General features: G+C 34.9%; 1 protein-coding gene and 1 pseudogene across 1 annotated transcript in view; one reads left to right on the top strand and one right to left on the bottom strand.

Moving 5' to 3' along the window:
- Lrrc49 (leucine rich repeat containing 49) overlaps positions 1-19344 on the top strand; it is a 174688-nt gene that overhangs the window by 2292 nt on the left and 153052 nt on the right. Inside the window, 5 exon segments of the mRNA XM_047542463.1 lie at positions 678-765; positions 5406-5603; positions 5933-6035; positions 9958-10161; positions 16071-16137. Of these exon segments, the coding sequence (XP_047398419.1) occupies positions 678-765; positions 5406-5603; positions 5933-6035; positions 9958-10161; positions 16071-16137 (660 nt within the window).
- Positions 2803-3496, bottom strand: LOC124978260 (proteasome subunit beta type-6-like; annotated as a pseudogene).

Here is a 19344-nt window from a genome sequence, read left to right as displayed (position 1 = left end):
AAACCATTCTGAGGTTTATATATACAACTTTATTATCTTATGATTGGACTTTTAAAGGACTTATAATAATATAAGCAAAGTGATTTTCCAAGCATCATTTAAAATGTTTTTATTTTTAGTGTGTGCTTTTTCTTTTTTTATTGAGCAAACACTTCTTTTAATCATTGTTTTTGTGGTGACAGTGAAAAGACATTGGAAGTGCCTTAAACTGGAGCTCACTTTCATCTGATCTGATGAAATTGAGTCTAATTTTTGTGTGGTATAATACATATAACAAAGTTTCCAATTTAAACCATTCTGAAGTGTATGACTGAGTGACATTAAGTAGATTCATAATGTTGTGCAACCATCATCTCTATCTAGTTCCAGAACTTTTTCATCATTCCAGATGGAATCTGATGTACATTAAGCAGTTGTTCCTTATTCCCCTGCTTATCCCAAATCCCTAGAAACCACAAATATGCTTTCTATTCTTATGGCTTTACCTATTGTGGGTATTTCATATAAATGGAATCATACAGTATGTGGCCCTTTGCGTTTGGCTTCTTTCACTCAGTATGATGTTTTCAAGGTTCATCTGTGTTGTAGCATATTACCAATTTTATGTTATTTTAAAATTATGCCTATTAATTACTATTATTCTCCAAACATTTTTTTCCTTAAATAATGTTTTTCAGGTTGAATTCAAGATTAATAGAGAAACATCTTCATTTCCTGGAAGACTCTTACAACATGACCTTGAAAGAAACTACTCAAGTAGGCAAGGTATTGTCAGTTGAGTAGAGATCAGATATAGTTAATCTTCTTTGAATAATATTAATTGTTTAATAATTTTGAATTTCTAGATTAAAATAAACTTGAATTAAAAATGAAATGGTTGGGATGGAGAAATAGATCACTGGTAGAGCACTTGCCTAGGCCCTAAGTTCAATCCCAAGTACTACAAAAGAAAAAAAAAGAGAGAGAGAGAGAGAGAGAGAAAGAAATGTTTCATTAGTTACCAAATTGGTTTGTATTTATGTAAATCAGTTGGTTTAATATGTAGCTCAATAGATTATTTTTAATACAGAAAAAATGTTATTTTAGTTTGAGGGTAGGCTACACTAGAGAATGGAGAATGTCCCAGATATTAGTAGAACAGAAAAACTGGGTAATTAAGGAGGCTAAGAGTATGAGAACACAAATATTAGGAAATGAGGAAACAGCGCAAAATGGAAAGCAAAGAGTAAAAAAGAAAACAATCTTTTTCCTTTACTGTCACATATAATTATGAGCATTTTATATCAAAGGCCTTTGACTTTGGTGAATATCATTTGGGATCTTGTTAAAAATGCAGATTCTTAATGCTTCCCCTCCATCTTCCCTATTCTGATTTAGCAGGTCTTGAATGGGATTTTGAAATGTGCATTTTAGTAATGCCTCGAGTGATTCTGATAGATGTGTTTTTTTAACCACCCTTCAACAAGTACCACCTAATATGATCTGGTTATATTTCTGAAATATATGCTTAAAATAAGGAAAAAAATTCCTTTAGCTTATTTGAGTCATGATTCGATATTAGCTATTATGATATGCCATTGTTAAACAATTCAAAATTCTTACATTCAGTGCTTCCTCTATCTCTAGGAGTTTGTATGAGAGAGTTGATCAGTAGAGACCCCTACCTAGATTGTCCATTTCATTACTCAAAATGAGGCAATTTTGAATATCGATTAGTTTTCTCTTTTTGCTTTGGAACTCCTGTGCCTTCCTTTGGGGCCCATCTAATCTGGCCTGTCTTTTCTCTTACATATGTCCTGTGTTCTTATCTTGGCCAATTATTGAACTGGCACCAACTTAATTATAGTTCTGTAATTCCGGAAGGATCTTTCTTGCCATCTTTGATTTAGTTCAGTTTATATTTATAGAGTATGTAATGTGTATCTGGCACTGTTTTAGGCATAAAGATATGTATGTCAACCTGGAATTTCTCAATTAGGGTTTTTTATACTTGCATTGTGAATTTCCTAAACATTTTTAATAAGTGTATCTTAATTATTTTTCTGTAAATCATGAACCAAACTTAAATACTTTCCCCAAGCTTTTCTTGAGTTAGAGTAGGGAGTTGGTATTCAGATTTGTGGACAACTAGCTTCATAAATTTATGTAGTGATAAAGAATCACCATATATTTGCTAAGGAGGAAATAAAGTGGATGTGTCGATTTTTGTGAACCCAAGAAATGGATAGTTTTATATGTAAGTAATGATCCATGCAGTACAAATTAAAATTACTATAGAGAAATATAAACCTATTTAATTTTTCCTTGAAATATTTTATTCAAAATCACTAAACTAAGAGTTAAGAATTTTAAAATATATGTGTGGAGGGAAGAGACACTGCTTGACTCCTAAGATCATGATAAATCACTAGGAAATCTAGAGTCAGGATTTTGGTTACTAAAACAATCTGAAAGATAAGGCTGAGTGGATATACATATATGGCAATATACTATTCTATCTACCCAGCCACCCATCTGTTTACCACCCTCTTGTTGTGTCCATCCACCCATGTATGTAGAGTACAGCACAGTGAATATTCTTACCAGTTGTGGACCATTATGCCTTTTAACACATATGAGATACTACTTATGAAGGAATTAATTCAGCATCTTTATATTAAGATGCAAGAATTTCTGATTTTCTTTTTAAAAGAAATAACACACACACAATTGATTTCCAATTAATTTTTTCTCTTTGACAAACTGTTTATTAAATTTTGTATCAGTACGGAGTGAATCTTTTTACATCCTAGAATCCCAAATTCAGGGAGGTGGTGAAGTGATAGTGGTGAATTTGGGTATCTGTTCTCCAAAAATTACCTGCCCACTCTACCCCCAATTCTTCAATGGCTGCTAGGCAGATCATTCCTCCACTGGAAACATCCCATTCCATAGCCAAAGCAAGAGTATTGGCAGTGAACTGCAGACCCTCTTCCTTGGTCATGTCATCATGGTAGGTAGCATCAACATAGCCATAGATATATGAACTCCCTGAACCTCCAGTGGTAAAGGACTACCTTACCATCATACCGCTCATGGGAACTAAGTACACTTGTTCTCTTTCTTGAGGATCCCAGCCTGCAATAATTATTCCTGTCATCAGTTCTTCCCGGTATTGGTAACACATTCCTTAAAGAGGCTGACTGCTATGTGCACCAATGGAGGCTCATTCAGTTCAGTGCTGACAAGTGACAGCATCTGCCACAGTCTGGGTGTCAGCTGCAGAACCTGAACAGCAGCAGAAAATATGGTCATGAATAGGAGTCAGCTTGTCAGTTGCTAGACTGGCAATATGGTGGTGGTTCTAGATTCTGCCCCCAGAACCATGCCCCTGTCAAATTGAACAGTTAGTGGTCCCTTCCGACACTTCCGGGTTCTCCAGGTCTAAGGGTAATGCCACTTGCCCCCAGGATAGTGCCGGTCCCTCTCCTCTAGCAGCAACTAAGGTGGCCGCCATTTTCCTCCTCCTATCCCAATTAAGTTTTAGTAAACTGGAAAAACATTTTATCTACTGATTACAATTTATCTACTGAATTTAGATTCTCTCAAGAATATAAGGGATGTAAAAGGAGGTTCATCTCTTAAGGCACTAAAAAATTTAATTGGGAAGACAAGGACTCTGTATTTTGTAAGTTAAATAGTAATATAAGAATTAAGCAATAATAGAGGAAACATTTCAATTAAAATTTTACCACATAGTGATGTGGCATAGTGATGTGGTTATACCCATATCCATATAAGAAAAAGTTTTAACTGAAGATTTCTCTGGTCCTCAGTCATTTAGAAGATTTTGTGTGTGGATTTTAAGGCCTTTCCACTAATTCAATTTTGTTTCTTATTTTATTTTATTTTTTTAATTTTTGGGTGCTGGGGATTGAACCCAGGGCCTTGTGCTTGCAAGGCAAGCACTCTACCGACTGAGCTATCTCCCCAGCCCCTCAATTTTGTTTCTTGATACTTATTGTAAGGTGTATATCACACTGATAGAAAGCTCATCACACTGATAGTGTTTATGAAGTTTGCATATGATAGTAGCTATAAAGAATGAGGATAAAATTCCTTTATTCACTGAGTGTAAATGAAATTTATTATTTAATTTTTTGCCTCTGTATTCTAAGTCTTATAAAGTTTTAGGCTACCTCTTAAGTTCATGTTTGGCTTAAAGGCTTAAAAAATTCCAAAAACCTGGCTCTAATGTTAACAAGAGAAATTGAGGTTGTCTGTTGTCTTGAGTTTTTCCTTTATCATCTTTAGCTGACTGGTTATCTTTAACCAATTAATCTTATATTGCAGTTTTTTGTTTGTTTTTAGCTATCTGATTTTTTATTCCAAATCACTTTACTGAATCATGTTTGGTTATGTGTTGTACCAGAAGGTGGTCATGTCATAAGATCAGTTTATTGGTAAACATGATATCAATTCTGAATGCTTATACTCTAGAACATCATTATTAATCATCTTGATATTTCATGCTGTTCAGAAAAGCAAAATGTGAGTGCTGATTATCTTGTTCGAGAAGATGGGTGTGAGATATTTTGGTTTATGTCTTGCAAATCTGAAGAAGTTAGCAAATACCGTTGCTTTACAGCTTTTCAGTGTGATCTGCGTGGAACTTGATTTTAAGTTATTATCATAGTGTCTGATGGCTCCCCTATGAGTATGCTTAGCTTCCTAGATTTGATTTTCCTCTTTTGGCCTTATTGGTTAGTTTGAGAAGCATTATTCTGTGATCACCTCAAGTTTTATTTTACTGCTTATTGCTCCCTTCAAGCACTTCCACATCAATTGCTGCTTTCAGTAGATTTTTTTCTTTATAGAGGAAAATATGGTCAATTTCCTCAAGTAGCCACACCTTTGACCCATCACTCAAATCTTACCTCATTTTGTGGAACTTTTCATCATTTCTTCTTAACCATTCTACATTCTTTTAGTTCTTTTAGCAATAATATCCACCTTGCTTCAAACCCATCTGTAACACTCTTCATTTAGTGAGAAACCCTTATGTGCAAATGTATTATTATTTTTATTCTTCATTTTATGGGTTCATTTATTAATATTTATTAATTTCATATGCATTTGTCTACTAGATTAAAAGCTGCTTAATGTCAGGGACATAATTGATCAAGAACCCATAAACCTTACAGGAATGTCATATCCCTTGTGGACCTTAATTATAAGTGCACTAGATTTATTGATATCCATTTTGGTATCTTTGCAATAATCTTTACTAATATTAGCTGAACACACAAAGAAAAATTGATGGGATGTGAGGTTTACATCTGCTATCAAAAACTACTTTCTGTGTGTTTTATATAGCAAAGTCATGTGTTATGTAGCTTTGTGATAAACTTTTTGGTATTTTGAAGGAGATGGAAGAGTAATAAGTCCTTCGCCTCGTAATAAATCATCATGCATCTCATCCACAACAAACGTGACAGAACTCTGTGGGCTGGAAATGAAAACTGCCACAAGCTCCTTGTCAGCATTTGGAGATTCTTCCATTCAGACACCTTCAAAGTCCAGAATCCGGCAGGGATGTCATAGTGCTGGCCCAAATGTATCTGGTAATGAGGGACTATCATCTCAGTTATTAGAGAATTAAAATTTAGTACCAGGGGTCAGAATTATAAAGGTACAAAGATAGCACTAGAGTAGTTCTATATTATCAACCAAACTGTAAGGCAAGGGAAAAATTATTTGACTTACATAGAAATATAGTTTAGGTTTGAGGAGGAAAGAAACAAACTCAAATTTAGTAATTAATTTCAAATATGGAAAGGTATGGAAATTTCCTAGAAAAGATGTTTATAGGTGCCAGAGTTCTCCAAATGTAAGGTGGCTTTAGTTCCAAGATTTTGTCATAATCAAGTAATTTGTATATCATTTTCAATAGGTGATCATATTAATTTGGTGAGCTCATCAATGCCATCATTTCCTATTCTCCACCGTTCTTCTGAAGAGAAAATTCTTTACTCAGACAGGTTGACCCTAGAAAGGTGAGGACAATTTTATTTATTTATTTATTTATTTATTTATTCATTCATTCATTTTAGATAATACATAGACATGGTACAGGATTTGAAAGATGTGAAGATCTTCTTCTTTTATATTCCTCAGCTGTCCCATTCTCCTATCTAAATATAATCATTTTTTCAATGACTGTTTTTTATCTTGCCAGAGGTATGGTAAAGAATTTTATATCTATATAAAAAAGGATTATACTACAAAAGAGTATTATAGTGATTCCAAAATATAGTTATGTTAGTCAGTTTTACATTACTATATCAAAATGCCTGAGATAATCCACCTAAAAAGAGGAAAGATTTATTTTGGTTCATAGTTTTGAAAGTTTCATTCCATGGTGAGTTGATCCCATTTGTTTTAGGCCTGTGATGAGACAGTACATCATGGAAGGTGTGCATGGTGGAGCAAGCTACTCACTTCATGGAGTGTGAAAAGAAAAAGAGAGAAACAGGAAAAGATCAGCATCTCAATATCCCTTTCAGAGCATGCCCTTGAGAACCCAGGACCTCCCACTAGGTTCCATCTTCTACAGGTTCCACCACTTCCCAATAGTACCACAGGATGGGGACCAGGACCACACCATTAACACTCGGGCCTTTGACACCTATTCAAACCATAGCAATGACGTTGATGAAAATAGCTTTTAGAATAGAAAAAAAAGTTTACAACATAGTCCTCGTGTGGGCTTATTGGGCCCAATATCCTCTCACTCTGCTGCAGTCACACCCACCTCCTTGTTCCTTGAATCCACCAACCATTCTTATACCTGAGGGCTTCAGTACTTGCTGCTCCCTCCCTGGAAGGATCTTTCTGTTTATAGCTATAGGCTCACTCCCTTACCTCCTTCAGGTCTTTACTTAGATGTCATCAGTTCAGGGATGACTTCTCTGGCCATCTTCTCCAAAAGTACAGCCCCTTTCACCCTGACATACCACACCTCTTCTTTGCTTTGTTTTTCTCCTTAATACTTGCTATCCTATAACACATTAAATATTTACTTATGTTTATTGTCTATCTCCTCCTAGTAGGATGTAAGCTCTACAAGCACAGGGATTTTTATTCAGTTCTGTATCCCTAGTACCTAGAACAAAGCCTGATACAAAATAGGTTCTTGAAAAATATTAATAAATGAATAAATATATTTAGGACTTATAACCATCTTTATAGCTAAGAAGTTATCGATATTACAATGGTGGATGAGATCCCAACTCCTACCTGAGTGGAATAACCAACAGAGAAAACATCTCTGTTATTTATGCCTTCAGCTTAGCAGTACACACATGACAACAAATTGTAATGGACAGCCTGTTTGTTGTCATGGGAAAAAGCTCTCTGGAGGGTCCAAGAGTATCTATTGTTTTGTAAGCAAAGTTACATTTGAGGGAAGTGTCTCTTAAGGCATCTTTGTAAGATTAATGGATTTTTTGGGGGTGGGTACCAGGGTTTGAATTTAGGGGCATTCAACCCCTGAGCCACATCCCCAGCCATATTTTGTATTTTATTTAGAGACAGGGTCTCACTGAGTTGCTTAGCGTCTTGCTTTTGCTGAGGCTAGCTTTGAACCCACAATCCTCCTGCCTCAGCCTCCCAAGCCACTGGGATTATAGGCATGTGCCACCAGATTAATGGATTTTGAGATCCTAATCCTGTCTAATGTTTGTAACTTTCAGAGTATCATTTTAATGTTTTAAGGGATTTTATGATAATTTTCCTCTTAGTCTTTAAAAGCCTACTCAAGAATTGTACCTCAGTAGGTATTAGTATTTGTAAGACTGTGACATAACAAGTTAAGTGCTTCTGTTGTTGCTGGGGTGATTTAGGAAATTGTGAAGATGAATCTTTGGCAGCATGGCCTCTGGGATGGAGAAGAAAACTTTGATGAGGTAGAGATTTGCTTATCAAGAAAGTCAGCATACAGGAAACTCACTGCTTCAAAGACTGATTGTGAAATGGTGGCATCACAAAGATGTCATAAATTTTGGCATAGTTTGGCCAAACCTAGAATGGGCAGTCACGAAAGCTGGGCCAGTAGCAAGGAACTAACTCAGGAATTATCATTTGAGAACCAGTGGTTAACAGCAGTGATCTCTGCCATGCTGCATGGCTTCTTAACCAGTAGACTAAGGGGTCAAGAGTAGAATCTAGTCCTGAGAAGAAATCTTGGAAGAGCTAGGCCCTGGTTATTCTGGGAGTTAGGGTAGGTCTGGAGTACCAGGAAGACAGCCTATGAACTGTAAGAAGAAAACAGAAGGAAAAGCATAATTTTGTATATGTGCATTACCAGTATGTGTAATGTACCAGTACATTACATGTGCATTAATGGGTTAGGAGATGTATCAGCCTTTATGAGCATAAGCTCCCTTGGAGGGTACTGGGCCATTGCTTATTGTGTGTGTTTGCTTACTTCTTTTGGTGGAGTGACAGGGTTACAGGGTGAGCTTTGGAGTTGGAACTCTGCCATTGTATTTGAAACCCAAGCAAGTGATTTTATTTCAAGCTTTGGCAGTTTGTGTAAGGGGAGGGTAGGAGGTTATTACTTTTCCTGTCTCAGCAATATCTGACTCAATAATTGGTTGAAATAGAAGTTGGGGGGTATAAGTAAGTTTGAGAAATAGAGAAAGATTGAAAAAGGAAAAAGGAAATAATTTAAGTTTTACTAAGTTGGTACACAAAGGTATAAATTTTAAACTAGAATACTTATGATTTATTAATTTAAAATTCATATATCAGAAGTATCAACTGTGGAAGTATAATTTAATGAATTATATAAAATTTAAATATTATCTACATATTCAAAGGATTAAACTATCACCTAGTATTTTTCACTTTTCTTCTATTTCAAACTAATTTTTAGAGCCTATATTTTTAAAAATATTTCTTTTTCATTCATTAACATTCACTTATTTTTTCTGCTTATCAATTGTTTTCATTATGAGAATGATTCTCTTCACTTCCATTTTTCATTTATGCTTGTAGCACTCTGATTTATCTTCTTTAAAGTTTATGTTAACTTGATTTTTAATAAATGAAAATATTTCTAATGAGCCTCCCCATTAGAATTGTTCACATACAAAGCTGTATTTTCCTTGGAATCTCCTTTGAACCTCTCAGAATAGAATCATCAGTACCCCTTATCTGTCAATATTATTTTATTGGTAAAATTCTTCAAGGAACTGTACTTATATATGTCACATGTGATATGTTATAACTTTTTACATTCAAGAGGCTTACTGTTTTAAAGACAACTAAAGACATATTATTAAAGTTTTTCCTACCCTGTAGCACTCTAAATGTTCTGCAAAATTTAGAGTTAATGTTAAACATGTAAAGTTTACATTTAAATTTCTGAGGAAATGTGCAGTAAGGACTATGTTACTAGTAAGCATTTTCAGGATAATTTTTTTTCCATCAAAGTGAAAAGTAGATGGCTGAATTTCTTGCTATTGTGAAAATTTTGTCCAACTCACAAGCCTTATGAATCTAAGAGACCCTTTTATGTGGTTCTTGTTCTGATGACTTAGTGGATTAATACCAAAGGCATTTCTGTGGTAACGTGCCATGGTTTGTTCTTCCATCTAAACCTCTATCACAGAAGACAATTACATTTGAAAGTTTTCTGATGTTAAGTCCATCTTGTGAAATATTCGACATTGGATTTTTTTAATATGATGAGAGCTTAGACTTAATTTTAATAATTACCCTTGACAATGTTTATTAGCTTTTCTGTACATGATTTTACAGTAAATATAGAACGTATACTATGTGGGGGCTGGAAATTGTCCAACTTACCTTTTTCTTCTCATACTATGGGAATGCAAAGATACTAATAATAATATTTGACAGGAGACTGGCTGCAAAATCAAGATCTTACTAACTTTAAAAATTTCTTTCTAGGCAAAAGCTAACTGTATGCCCTATCATTGATGGAGAAGAACATCTTCGTTTGTTGAACTTTCAGCACAATTTTATAACTCGGATCCAAAATATTTCAAATCTACAGAGGTTAATATTTTTGGATTTATATGATAACCAGATTGAAGAAATTAGTGGTCTTTCTACTCTAAGATCCCTTCGTGTTCTTCTCTTGGGGAAAAACAGGTATTCTTAATAGAGCTGTTTTTATTTGTAACATAATGTTAAGTATAGGACTATTGTTGAGTCCTATGGTGTTTAGATGACAGCTCAGAATTGAATAAGATCTTAGAAATTGTTAGACTAAACTTTTGAAAGATTTTGTGAATGGATTGTGGTTTGGTGGTAGAATGCTTGCCTACCAGGCATGAAGCCTGGGTTCCAGAACTACCAAAAAAAAAAAAAGATTAAAGATTAAATTATAATTTATTTTATGAGATTCAGTTTGAAAACGTGTCACATAACAAACATTTATTAAGTATTTCATTTCATTTCCATTGATTTCCAGTATCATATCTATCTTATATAGAAGTAGAGAAGACTTTGACCTTAAATTTATGCTTTCTTAGGACATGTTTTAAACATGTGTATTCACTCTAGCCTTCTGTGTTGCATTTGCCATACTTCTTAGTGTTTGAGTTTAGACACTCACTACTTTGTGATTGTCAAATCAGTGATGGACTTTTTTCAGATGGGTATTTCAGTATGAATTAATTAATGTTATAGTTTGTGTTCTTTCCATTCCTTTTCTACAGCTGTATTATGTAGTACAGCTATACAATTCCTAATTCATTTCCTTGAGATTTATTCATGACTTTTCTCTTGATTCTGCTTTACTAAATAGCTTTTCCCCCTTTTTATTGGATTTTAGGTTATTTATAACATTGAGATTCATCTTGACATAATTATAAAGACATACAAAATATTTGCTGTAGGGGCTGGGGAGATAGCTCAGTCGGTAGAGTGCTTGCCTTGTAAGCACAAGGCCCTGGGTTCGATCCCCAGTACCAAAAAATAAATAAATAAATAAATATATATATATATATATATATATATATATATATATATATTTGCTGTAATTCAGTTCCCAGAATTTCTTTTCATTCCCCTCCTTCACTCCCCATTTCCTACCCTCTACTGATATTTCTGCTATTTACTTTTAGTTTTAGTTTAGTTTTGTTTTTGTTTTTAGTTAATGTCTTGTGGATATACATGATGATGAGATTCACAGTGGTGTATTCATATATGTACTTAGGAAAGTTAGGTTAAATTCATTCCACTGTTCTTCCCTTCTCCCATCCTTTTTCCCTCCCACTCAATTCCCTTCATCTAGTTTACTGATCTTTCTTCTATTTTGATGGAACACTTTTTCCCCCCCCTTATTTTTGTTTAGCTTATGCATATCAGAGAAAACATTCACCTTTGACTTTCTGAGTCTGGTTTATTTCTCTTAATATAATAAATTACTACAAAGAAGGGCTGTTTAATAAAGTTCAAAAATGAGTAATATCTTTTGTTCGCCCATTGCAAGGTTTACAACTGATAACAAGGATGATTTACAAGAGAAAAGCATAACACATTTACTTAATGTAAGTTCTGTGTGACACAGTAGTCCTCAGAAATGAAGACCCAAAGAAACAGGGAAAAGTATTTATTTTTGTGCTTAGGTTTGATGATAAGTGGACACTCATGTGCAAGTGTGACTGAGTATGATACCATGGTGTTAAACTGGGGGGAACTTAGTAAGAACTTTTGTTCAGATTCTTCTTGATGTTTGTGTTTTCATTCCTTTCTTCTGGTTAAAGGGCAGGACCCATCTGGATTGAGGGTCTTATTATATCCTTTCAGGGGAGGTAGGTCATATAATTCTTTTTGTGACCTTAGAGTAGAAAGGTGAGAGAATATCAGAGAGTGACCTTCCCACTTCTCCAGGTTTCTGTTTCCTTTGTTTTGAATTATTCAGTATACCAAAGTGCCATGTTTGTGTTCTTAGCCTGGCACTCTTTATTTTCAGTGCCCAAGGATAATATAAAATACTTTTTCCAAGATCATGTTCCAGAGTTTTAAGATCTCATTTGTCCTTTGTGGTTTATTACCCACAATTAGTTCAAGCATTAAATTAAACACTATGTAGTTGGAGAAAATCTGGAGGAATTATAGAATCATAGAATATTAGAGCTTGAAATGACCCTCAGAGATGAGCTCTCTCATTTTGCAGATGTAGAAATAGAGAGATCAAGTGATTTTGGCAAAGGCAGATGTGTACAAACTGTATGCAGAGAAGTGTGCCACCATAGCACATCACTGGGAAATGTGAGGAGAGCAGTTAGCTTGTCAGGTATTTATGACTTTCCCTGTTAGGTGCTTTTGTTATGTCTCCCCAATACTTCTTTACTACTTTCTGATTCTTGGAGTTATTGAGTTCTTTGTCTAGCTTATATTGATGCTTTAGTACCATTGCCTTTATGTCCTTGATTTAGTCTTTGGGTCAAGTTATTTTCTAAAGATATTTTTAATCTTCTTTTCTGGTTTTAAGTAGTATCTAAGAGCTAGTCCTGGTTCCAACAATTTAAAATCATACCTCCATCTTTTTTTTTTCCTAATTCTACTTTTATGCTTCTCTGACTTCTCAGAAATAACTTGTTTGTTTTGATAACTTGTGCCTAGAAGATAATAATCTATTTGCCCTTATTCAGGGTCCCTTTGATCTTCTAATTATAAGGGACTTAATGATCTTTTACTATATTCTTATCTCAGTGAAATAAAAGCAACCCAATACAAACTCTTCTTCTTTCTAATTTTCCATCTTCCTTCATTGTTATTGTTTGTTTATTTGTTTGCTTTTGGTCATCTTTTGCTTTATTTTTTCATGTAAGGTGGCTAAATAGAACTTCTAAACTGTAGTAAACAGTTCTAAACTGTCAGTGTTCTTGACTCAGAAAAAAAATGAGTCAAGATAACTTCCCACATCCTCACAAATTGCTTGTTTCTGATCCCTAAAGCATATGCCAAGTGCTCTCCAGACAGCTGACTGTCACAATAAGGGGCCTATGAACAATAAGGATGTAGATCTGCTCTGAGGCTGTACTGTAGAGAGTATTAGGAAACCTGGCTGAGAATTGTGATGAAAAGGGAAGCACATCTGCCACCCTGTCTCTTCCTGTTTGTCTCAGGTGACTTGTTGCCCCTGCTGGTCAAGTCCATGAAGGTGTCTCTCTCCCACCTTGCAAGCCACTGCAGCATATTTTAGTCCAAAGCAGTAAAACTACATATGGAAATCCCGAGCAACTACATGCCTCCAGGCTCACACAGCCCCACCAAAACTCTCTCAAACTGGAAAGACTCCTGCTCAGATTTTGTATGTGAAGTTGATATTATTATCAAAGAACTCCCAACCCCATTTTGCTGTTGAAATTCTTGCCTTCTAATTTTTCTGCCTTGACTATTCTCTGCTTTTCCTTTCCAAATTTTTGGTGCCTTCATGATCACAGACTCATGAATAGAACTCTATCTTCTGATCACCCAGGACTATAGATATAAAACTCTCTGTCAGATTCTAGAATCCTGTATTCCTTTCCTTTTGACTCCTTGAAATTTCTCACTTAAGGACTTGTCTCTAACTCCTGAGAAGCTGAGCCTTCATACAGATCCTGTGGTGGGGTCTTCATCCTGGCATCAGTAACGTAATGTGACCTGCAGAGGCTGTGATGTATTCCTGGTGGTCTGTAGCTGCCAAGGTTAGGGGTGAGCTTAGTCTATTTCTAACTTCAGGTTCTGTTGAAAAAAACTTTAAAAAAAATTCTTTCAGGTTACATTGCTGTTAATGTAGAAATCTTTAGCAATTTGGCAAATGAATAGGATTCTGAAAAATTTTCACCTTAATACCTAATCTGACTAGTAGCCTCTTAGGTCAAATGATACCTTCATCTGCTTCTGAAGTCTTTAAAATTGGATCAACTTTTAGGATATTTCAGGTGCTGGGAGTGAGGAGAGAATCCATGACAAAGGTAACTCATGAGAAGATAGCAAGCTGTTTAGTTGCAGGTCTTTAATTTTACTTATTGAGTGATTTGTCTTGCCTGTTTTCTTTCTATTCACTCTGGCAATTAGAATCTACACTGAGATTCATAAAACAACTATGTATCAAAGCTAAGAGAAAGTTTGAAGTCACAGCAGAGGAGTATGTCAGGCCCTGATGGAATTCTGTGGGAAGACATACTGCACATGAAGTTTCTTGTGATTGAAGTGCCTCAAAGGTACTCAGAGTTTCTGATAAATACAGAAACAGACTACACTGATTCTCTAGATGAGAGAACTTTGAGCTCAAATAATCTCTATTATCCCTGGTGCATAACTTTCAAAATGTTAAAAGTCTAATTCTCAGAAAAAAATAATCACAGGCCAATAGTTTAATTAGCTCTATAATGCAAAACCAGCACAATGACAAAACTAGCTCCAAAGAGGATAAGAGGAACTGATAATTAATGTTTTAGCAAGCCCTCTAGGTATATCTGATATACAAGAAACTTGAGAATCACTGTTTTAGGGATGTGAGCTTGGGAGCAAAACATAATTAAATTAAAATGTTTACTAGTAACTCTGAGGTCAGATTGCTTTAAGAAAACTCGACTCTGTCCTAAGCCAGTTTAGTAGGGTGCTGTAATTTTCTCCAAATGTTTTAGGTATTTCAAGAGCAAAGCAGGAAAAGGAAAACTTTTGTAGAATTTTTTCTGGTTCCCCCCAGATTTTGGAAATATTTAGTAAGGTAGAAATGTTTTATGAGGCAGTAAATAATGACAGCAGAAGTAAGTAGTGATAGACACATGATAAGAAGGATGGATTGCATGAGATTTTGTCCTTTCTTTGCCAATTCTCCATTCTCTCTGCTGAATAATGGTAGTAGGATAAAGTAAAATCTCTAGGAACAAAAAAATTTGCTCATACTCCTTGTCCTTATTGTAAGACGAGTCCAGTTGGGGATAGGTGGACAGGTAAAGTAGATATAAGGCAGGACGAGAAGGTAATGGGTAGGCCTATAAGAGGGAGGAAGAGGGGGCATTTTAAGGATAAAATTCTGTTTTGTTTTGTTTTTAAAATAAGACATTGCTGTGTTGCCAAGGCTAGCTCTGAAACAAAAAGTTCTAAATAAATTTAAGTGTTTTACAAACAAAGCAGGTCTAATAGAGATGGTGTGCAATTTGTGTGACAATTCTATAATTGGAACCTTGTACGTTAAACTTATTCATTTAGTTAGTGTGTTCATTTATTAAACTAATATGTATTGGGCACCTACTTGGTACCATGAACTGTATAAGTGCTGAGACAGAGTAGAGAACATGTCAAAATTTCTTTCCTCTTGAAGCCCACATTTTGGTATGGCCACAGGGATAATAAAATAGTATACATGTAAATAATATCATTTTAGACAATGATTAATGCTATAAAGTCAGTTAAAGCTGGGGAAGCAGAGAGTTATGGGGATAGGACGGATAACTATTTTAGATAGAATCATCTCTGAGATGTTTGAGCTAAGAGTTGAGTAATGTGAGTTCATCAACAACGTGAAAGTCAGGGAGAAGAACATTAGAGCAGAAAGCACAGTAAGGATAAATAATCTAAGGCAGAAATAAGCCTGTTATGTTAGAGACATAGGGAAAAATGGCCCTGTGGCTGGAACAGAGCAAGAGAGTGAAACTGGTGTAGAAGAAGGTGGCAGAAGAATCAGCCTCCAAATGGTTTAGTGCCTTATAGGCAGAAGTAAGGACTTTAGATTGTATTTTAAGATGAAGGAACTACCTTGTGTTAGTTCTTTGACCTAAGGTTCTTAGAAGTAGAATTGCTTTTCTCTAAAGGTACATTTTTATATCATTCCTCCTAGTAGCACTGCATCTTTAAAATTACAATTAAACCAAAAGAAATATGTTGTTGAATGCATATAACTATTTTATGTATGTATGTAGAGAGGAAGAGAGTTATTAAAATATTAAAATGTTAATGTAAATGTAAAATATTTACAACTTAGCATGCTTTGCTTTCATGATAGATGTGATATGTTCGTATTTTTCTTCAACTTATTCTACTTATTCTATTTTCAGAATCAAGAAAATTTCAAACTTGGAGAATCTAAAAAGCTTAGATGTGTTGGACCTTCATGGAAATCAGGTATTGTTAAGCCATTTTCTTCCTTTGAAAAAATGCCCAAGAAATTTGGTTTTGGAAAAGTTTAAGAATCATACATTGAATTTTTTAAGAGTTGCTTTACTGAGTCACTGAAATTTGTAAGGTATTAAATTTATTTTTGCTAGATATGGTAACTTTTTAACAGTTAATTGCTTATAAAACATTTGAGACCCTTATGATTATAACAACTTAATTTTCTATTTAGTTTTTAAACTAAATAAAATTTTCTATTTTATTTTTAAAATTCGTATTATGCAACCCTAACTCAAGAACTAGACTATTGCACTTTCTGCTACTTAAGTGTTTCTCTTTTATTCTATCGCCTTATTTCTTCATCAGAGGTAACCACTACTTTGGATTTTATGCTATCATTCTTTTGTGGGTTTTAATTGGTTTTGTCATGCTAATGAATTGAAGGAATTGGTATTTCATCTTATAGCACACTATTTTTAAAACTATAATTGAAACATTTTATGTAGCAATCTTTCTTAGGTTTACTTTAAATTATATATATATAAGAAATAAAAAACATAGTATGTGATTTTTGAATTACAGTATACCTTTAAGAGTTCATAGGAACTATCCAGGATCTTAAAAGTGCACCTGGTAAATGAATGCCATCATTCAGTCTAAATACTGTGGGTAGGAATTATTTACCAACCATCATGTTGATGAAGAATTCCTTGTTAGCTCACCTGTATTATATATCTTATATGTCAGCATGTTTATGAGTCTGTTATCAGTTATCTTAAATATTATGATATTTAAGAATAAATATTCATACTATATGAATTATTTCTCAAGGTTCCATAATTACAAGAAGAAACTTTTTTTTAAGCAAATGGGATACATCTTATTTCTCTGTACATGAAGTAGAGGCATACCATTTGTGTAATCATACATTTACATAGGGTAATAGTTTTTGATTCATCCTGTTTTTTTCCTTCCCACCACCCCTCCCACCCCTCTTTTCCCTCTATACTGTCCCTCCTTCCTCTGTTCTTGCCCCCCTCCCACCCCCCATTATGTGTCATCATCTGCTTATCAGCAAGATCATTCGTCCTTTGGTTTTTTGAGATTGACTTATCTCACTTAGCATGATATTCTCCAGTTTTATCCATTTGTCTGCAAATGCCAAAATTTTATCATTCTTTATGGCTGAGTAATATTCCATTATATATATCACTGTTTCTTTATCCATTCATCAGTCGAATGGCATCTAGGTTGTTTCCACAATCTGGCTATTGTGAATTGAGCAGCTATGAACATTGATGTGGCTGCATCTCTGTAGTATGCTGATTTTAAGTCCTTTGGGTATAGGCCAAGGAGTGGGATAGCTGGGTCAAATGGTGGGTCCATTACAAGTTTTCTAAGTAATATCCACACTGCTTTCCAGAGTGTCTGCACTAATTTACAACCCCACCAGCAATGTATAAGTGTACCTTTTTCCCCACATCCTCGCCAACACCTATTGTTGCTTGTATTCTTGATAATCGTCATTCTAATTGGGGTGAGATGGAATCTTAGGGTAGTTTTGATTTGCATTTCTCTTATTACTAGAGATGTTGAACATTTTTGTGTGTGTGTGGTGCTGGGGATTTGAACCCAGGGCCTTGTGCTTGTGAGGCAAGCACTCTACCAACTGAGCTATATTCCCAGACCTGAACATTTTTCATGTATCTGTTGATTGCTTGTAGATCTTCTTCTGTGAGGTGTCTGTTCATTTCCTTAGCCCATTTGTTGATTGGGTTATTTGCATTCTTGGTGTAGAGTTTTTTGAGTTCTTTATATATTCTGGAAATTAGTGCTCTATCTGAAGTATGAGTGGCAAAGATATTCTCCCACTCTGTAGGCTCTCTCTTCACTTTGCTGATAGTTTCCTTTGCTGAGAGAAAGCTTTTTAGTTTGAATCTATCCTAGTCATTGATTCTTGCTTTTATTTCTTGTGCTATGGGAGTCCTGTTAAGGAAGTCTGATCCTAGGCCGACATGTTGAAGATTTGGACCTACTTTTTCTTCTATAAGATGCAGGGTCTCTGGTCAGATTCCAAGGTCCTTGATCCATTTTGAGTTGAGTTTTGTGCAGGGTGAGAGATAGGGGTTTAATTTCATTCTCCTGCATATGGATTTCCAGTTTTCCCAGCACCATTTGTTGAAGAGGCTATCTTTTCTCCATTGCATTTTTTGGCCCCTTTGTCTAGTATGAGAAAATTGTATTTCTTTGGGTTTGTGTCCATGTCCTCTATTCTGTACCATTGATCTACCTGTCTATTTGGTACCAATACCATGCCATTTTTGTTACTAGTGCTTTGTAATATAGTTGAAGTTCTGGTGTTGCGATACCCCCTGCTTCACTCTTCCTGCTAAGGATTTCTTTAGCTATTCTGGGTTTCTTTTTCTTCCAGATGAATTTCATAATTGCTTGCTCTATTTCTGTAAGGTACGTCATTGGGATTTTAATTGGAATTGCATTGAATCTGTATAGCACTTTTGGTAGTATGGCCATTTTGACAATATTAATTCTGCCTATCCAAGAACATGGGAGATCTTTCCATCTTCTAAGATTTTCTTTAATTTCTTTCTTTAGTGTTCTGTAGTTCTCATTGTAGAGGTCTTTCACCTCTTTTATTAGGTTGATTCCCAAGTGTTTTATTTTTTTGAGGCCTTTGTGAATGGGGTAGTTTTCCTAATTTGTCTTTCTGAAGATTCATCACTTATGTATAAAAATGCATTAGATTTATGAGCATTGATCTTATAACCTGCTACTTTACTGAATTCACTTATGAGTTCTAAAAGTTTTCTGTTGGAATTTCCCAGTTCCTCTAAATATATAATCATATCATCAGCAAATAGGAATAGTTTGAGTTCTTCTTTTCCTATTCGTATCCCTTTAATTTCTTTGGTCTGTCTACTTGCTCTGGCTAGAGTTTCAAGGACAATGTTGAATAGAAGTGGTGAAAGAGGGCATCCCTGCCTTGTTCCAGTTTTTAGGGGGAATTCTTTCAGTTTTTCACCATTTAGAATGATACTGGCCATGGGCTTAGCATAGATGGCCTTTACAATGTTAAGGAATGTTCCCACTATCCCTATTTTTTCTGGTGTTTTGAGCATGAAGAGATGCTGTATTTTATCACATGCTTTTTTCTGCATCTATCGAAATAATCATGTGATTCTTGAGTTTAAGTCTGTT

This window comes from Sciurus carolinensis, chromosome 2 (assembly GCF_902686445.1).
Source record: "Sciurus carolinensis chromosome 2, mSciCar1.2, whole genome shotgun sequence".
NCBI classification, from domain to species: Eukaryota; Metazoa; Chordata; class Mammalia; order Rodentia; family Sciuridae; genus Sciurus; species Sciurus carolinensis.
Note: the sequence above shows the minus strand (reverse complement) of the source record. Positions and strands in the feature narration are given on the sequence as shown.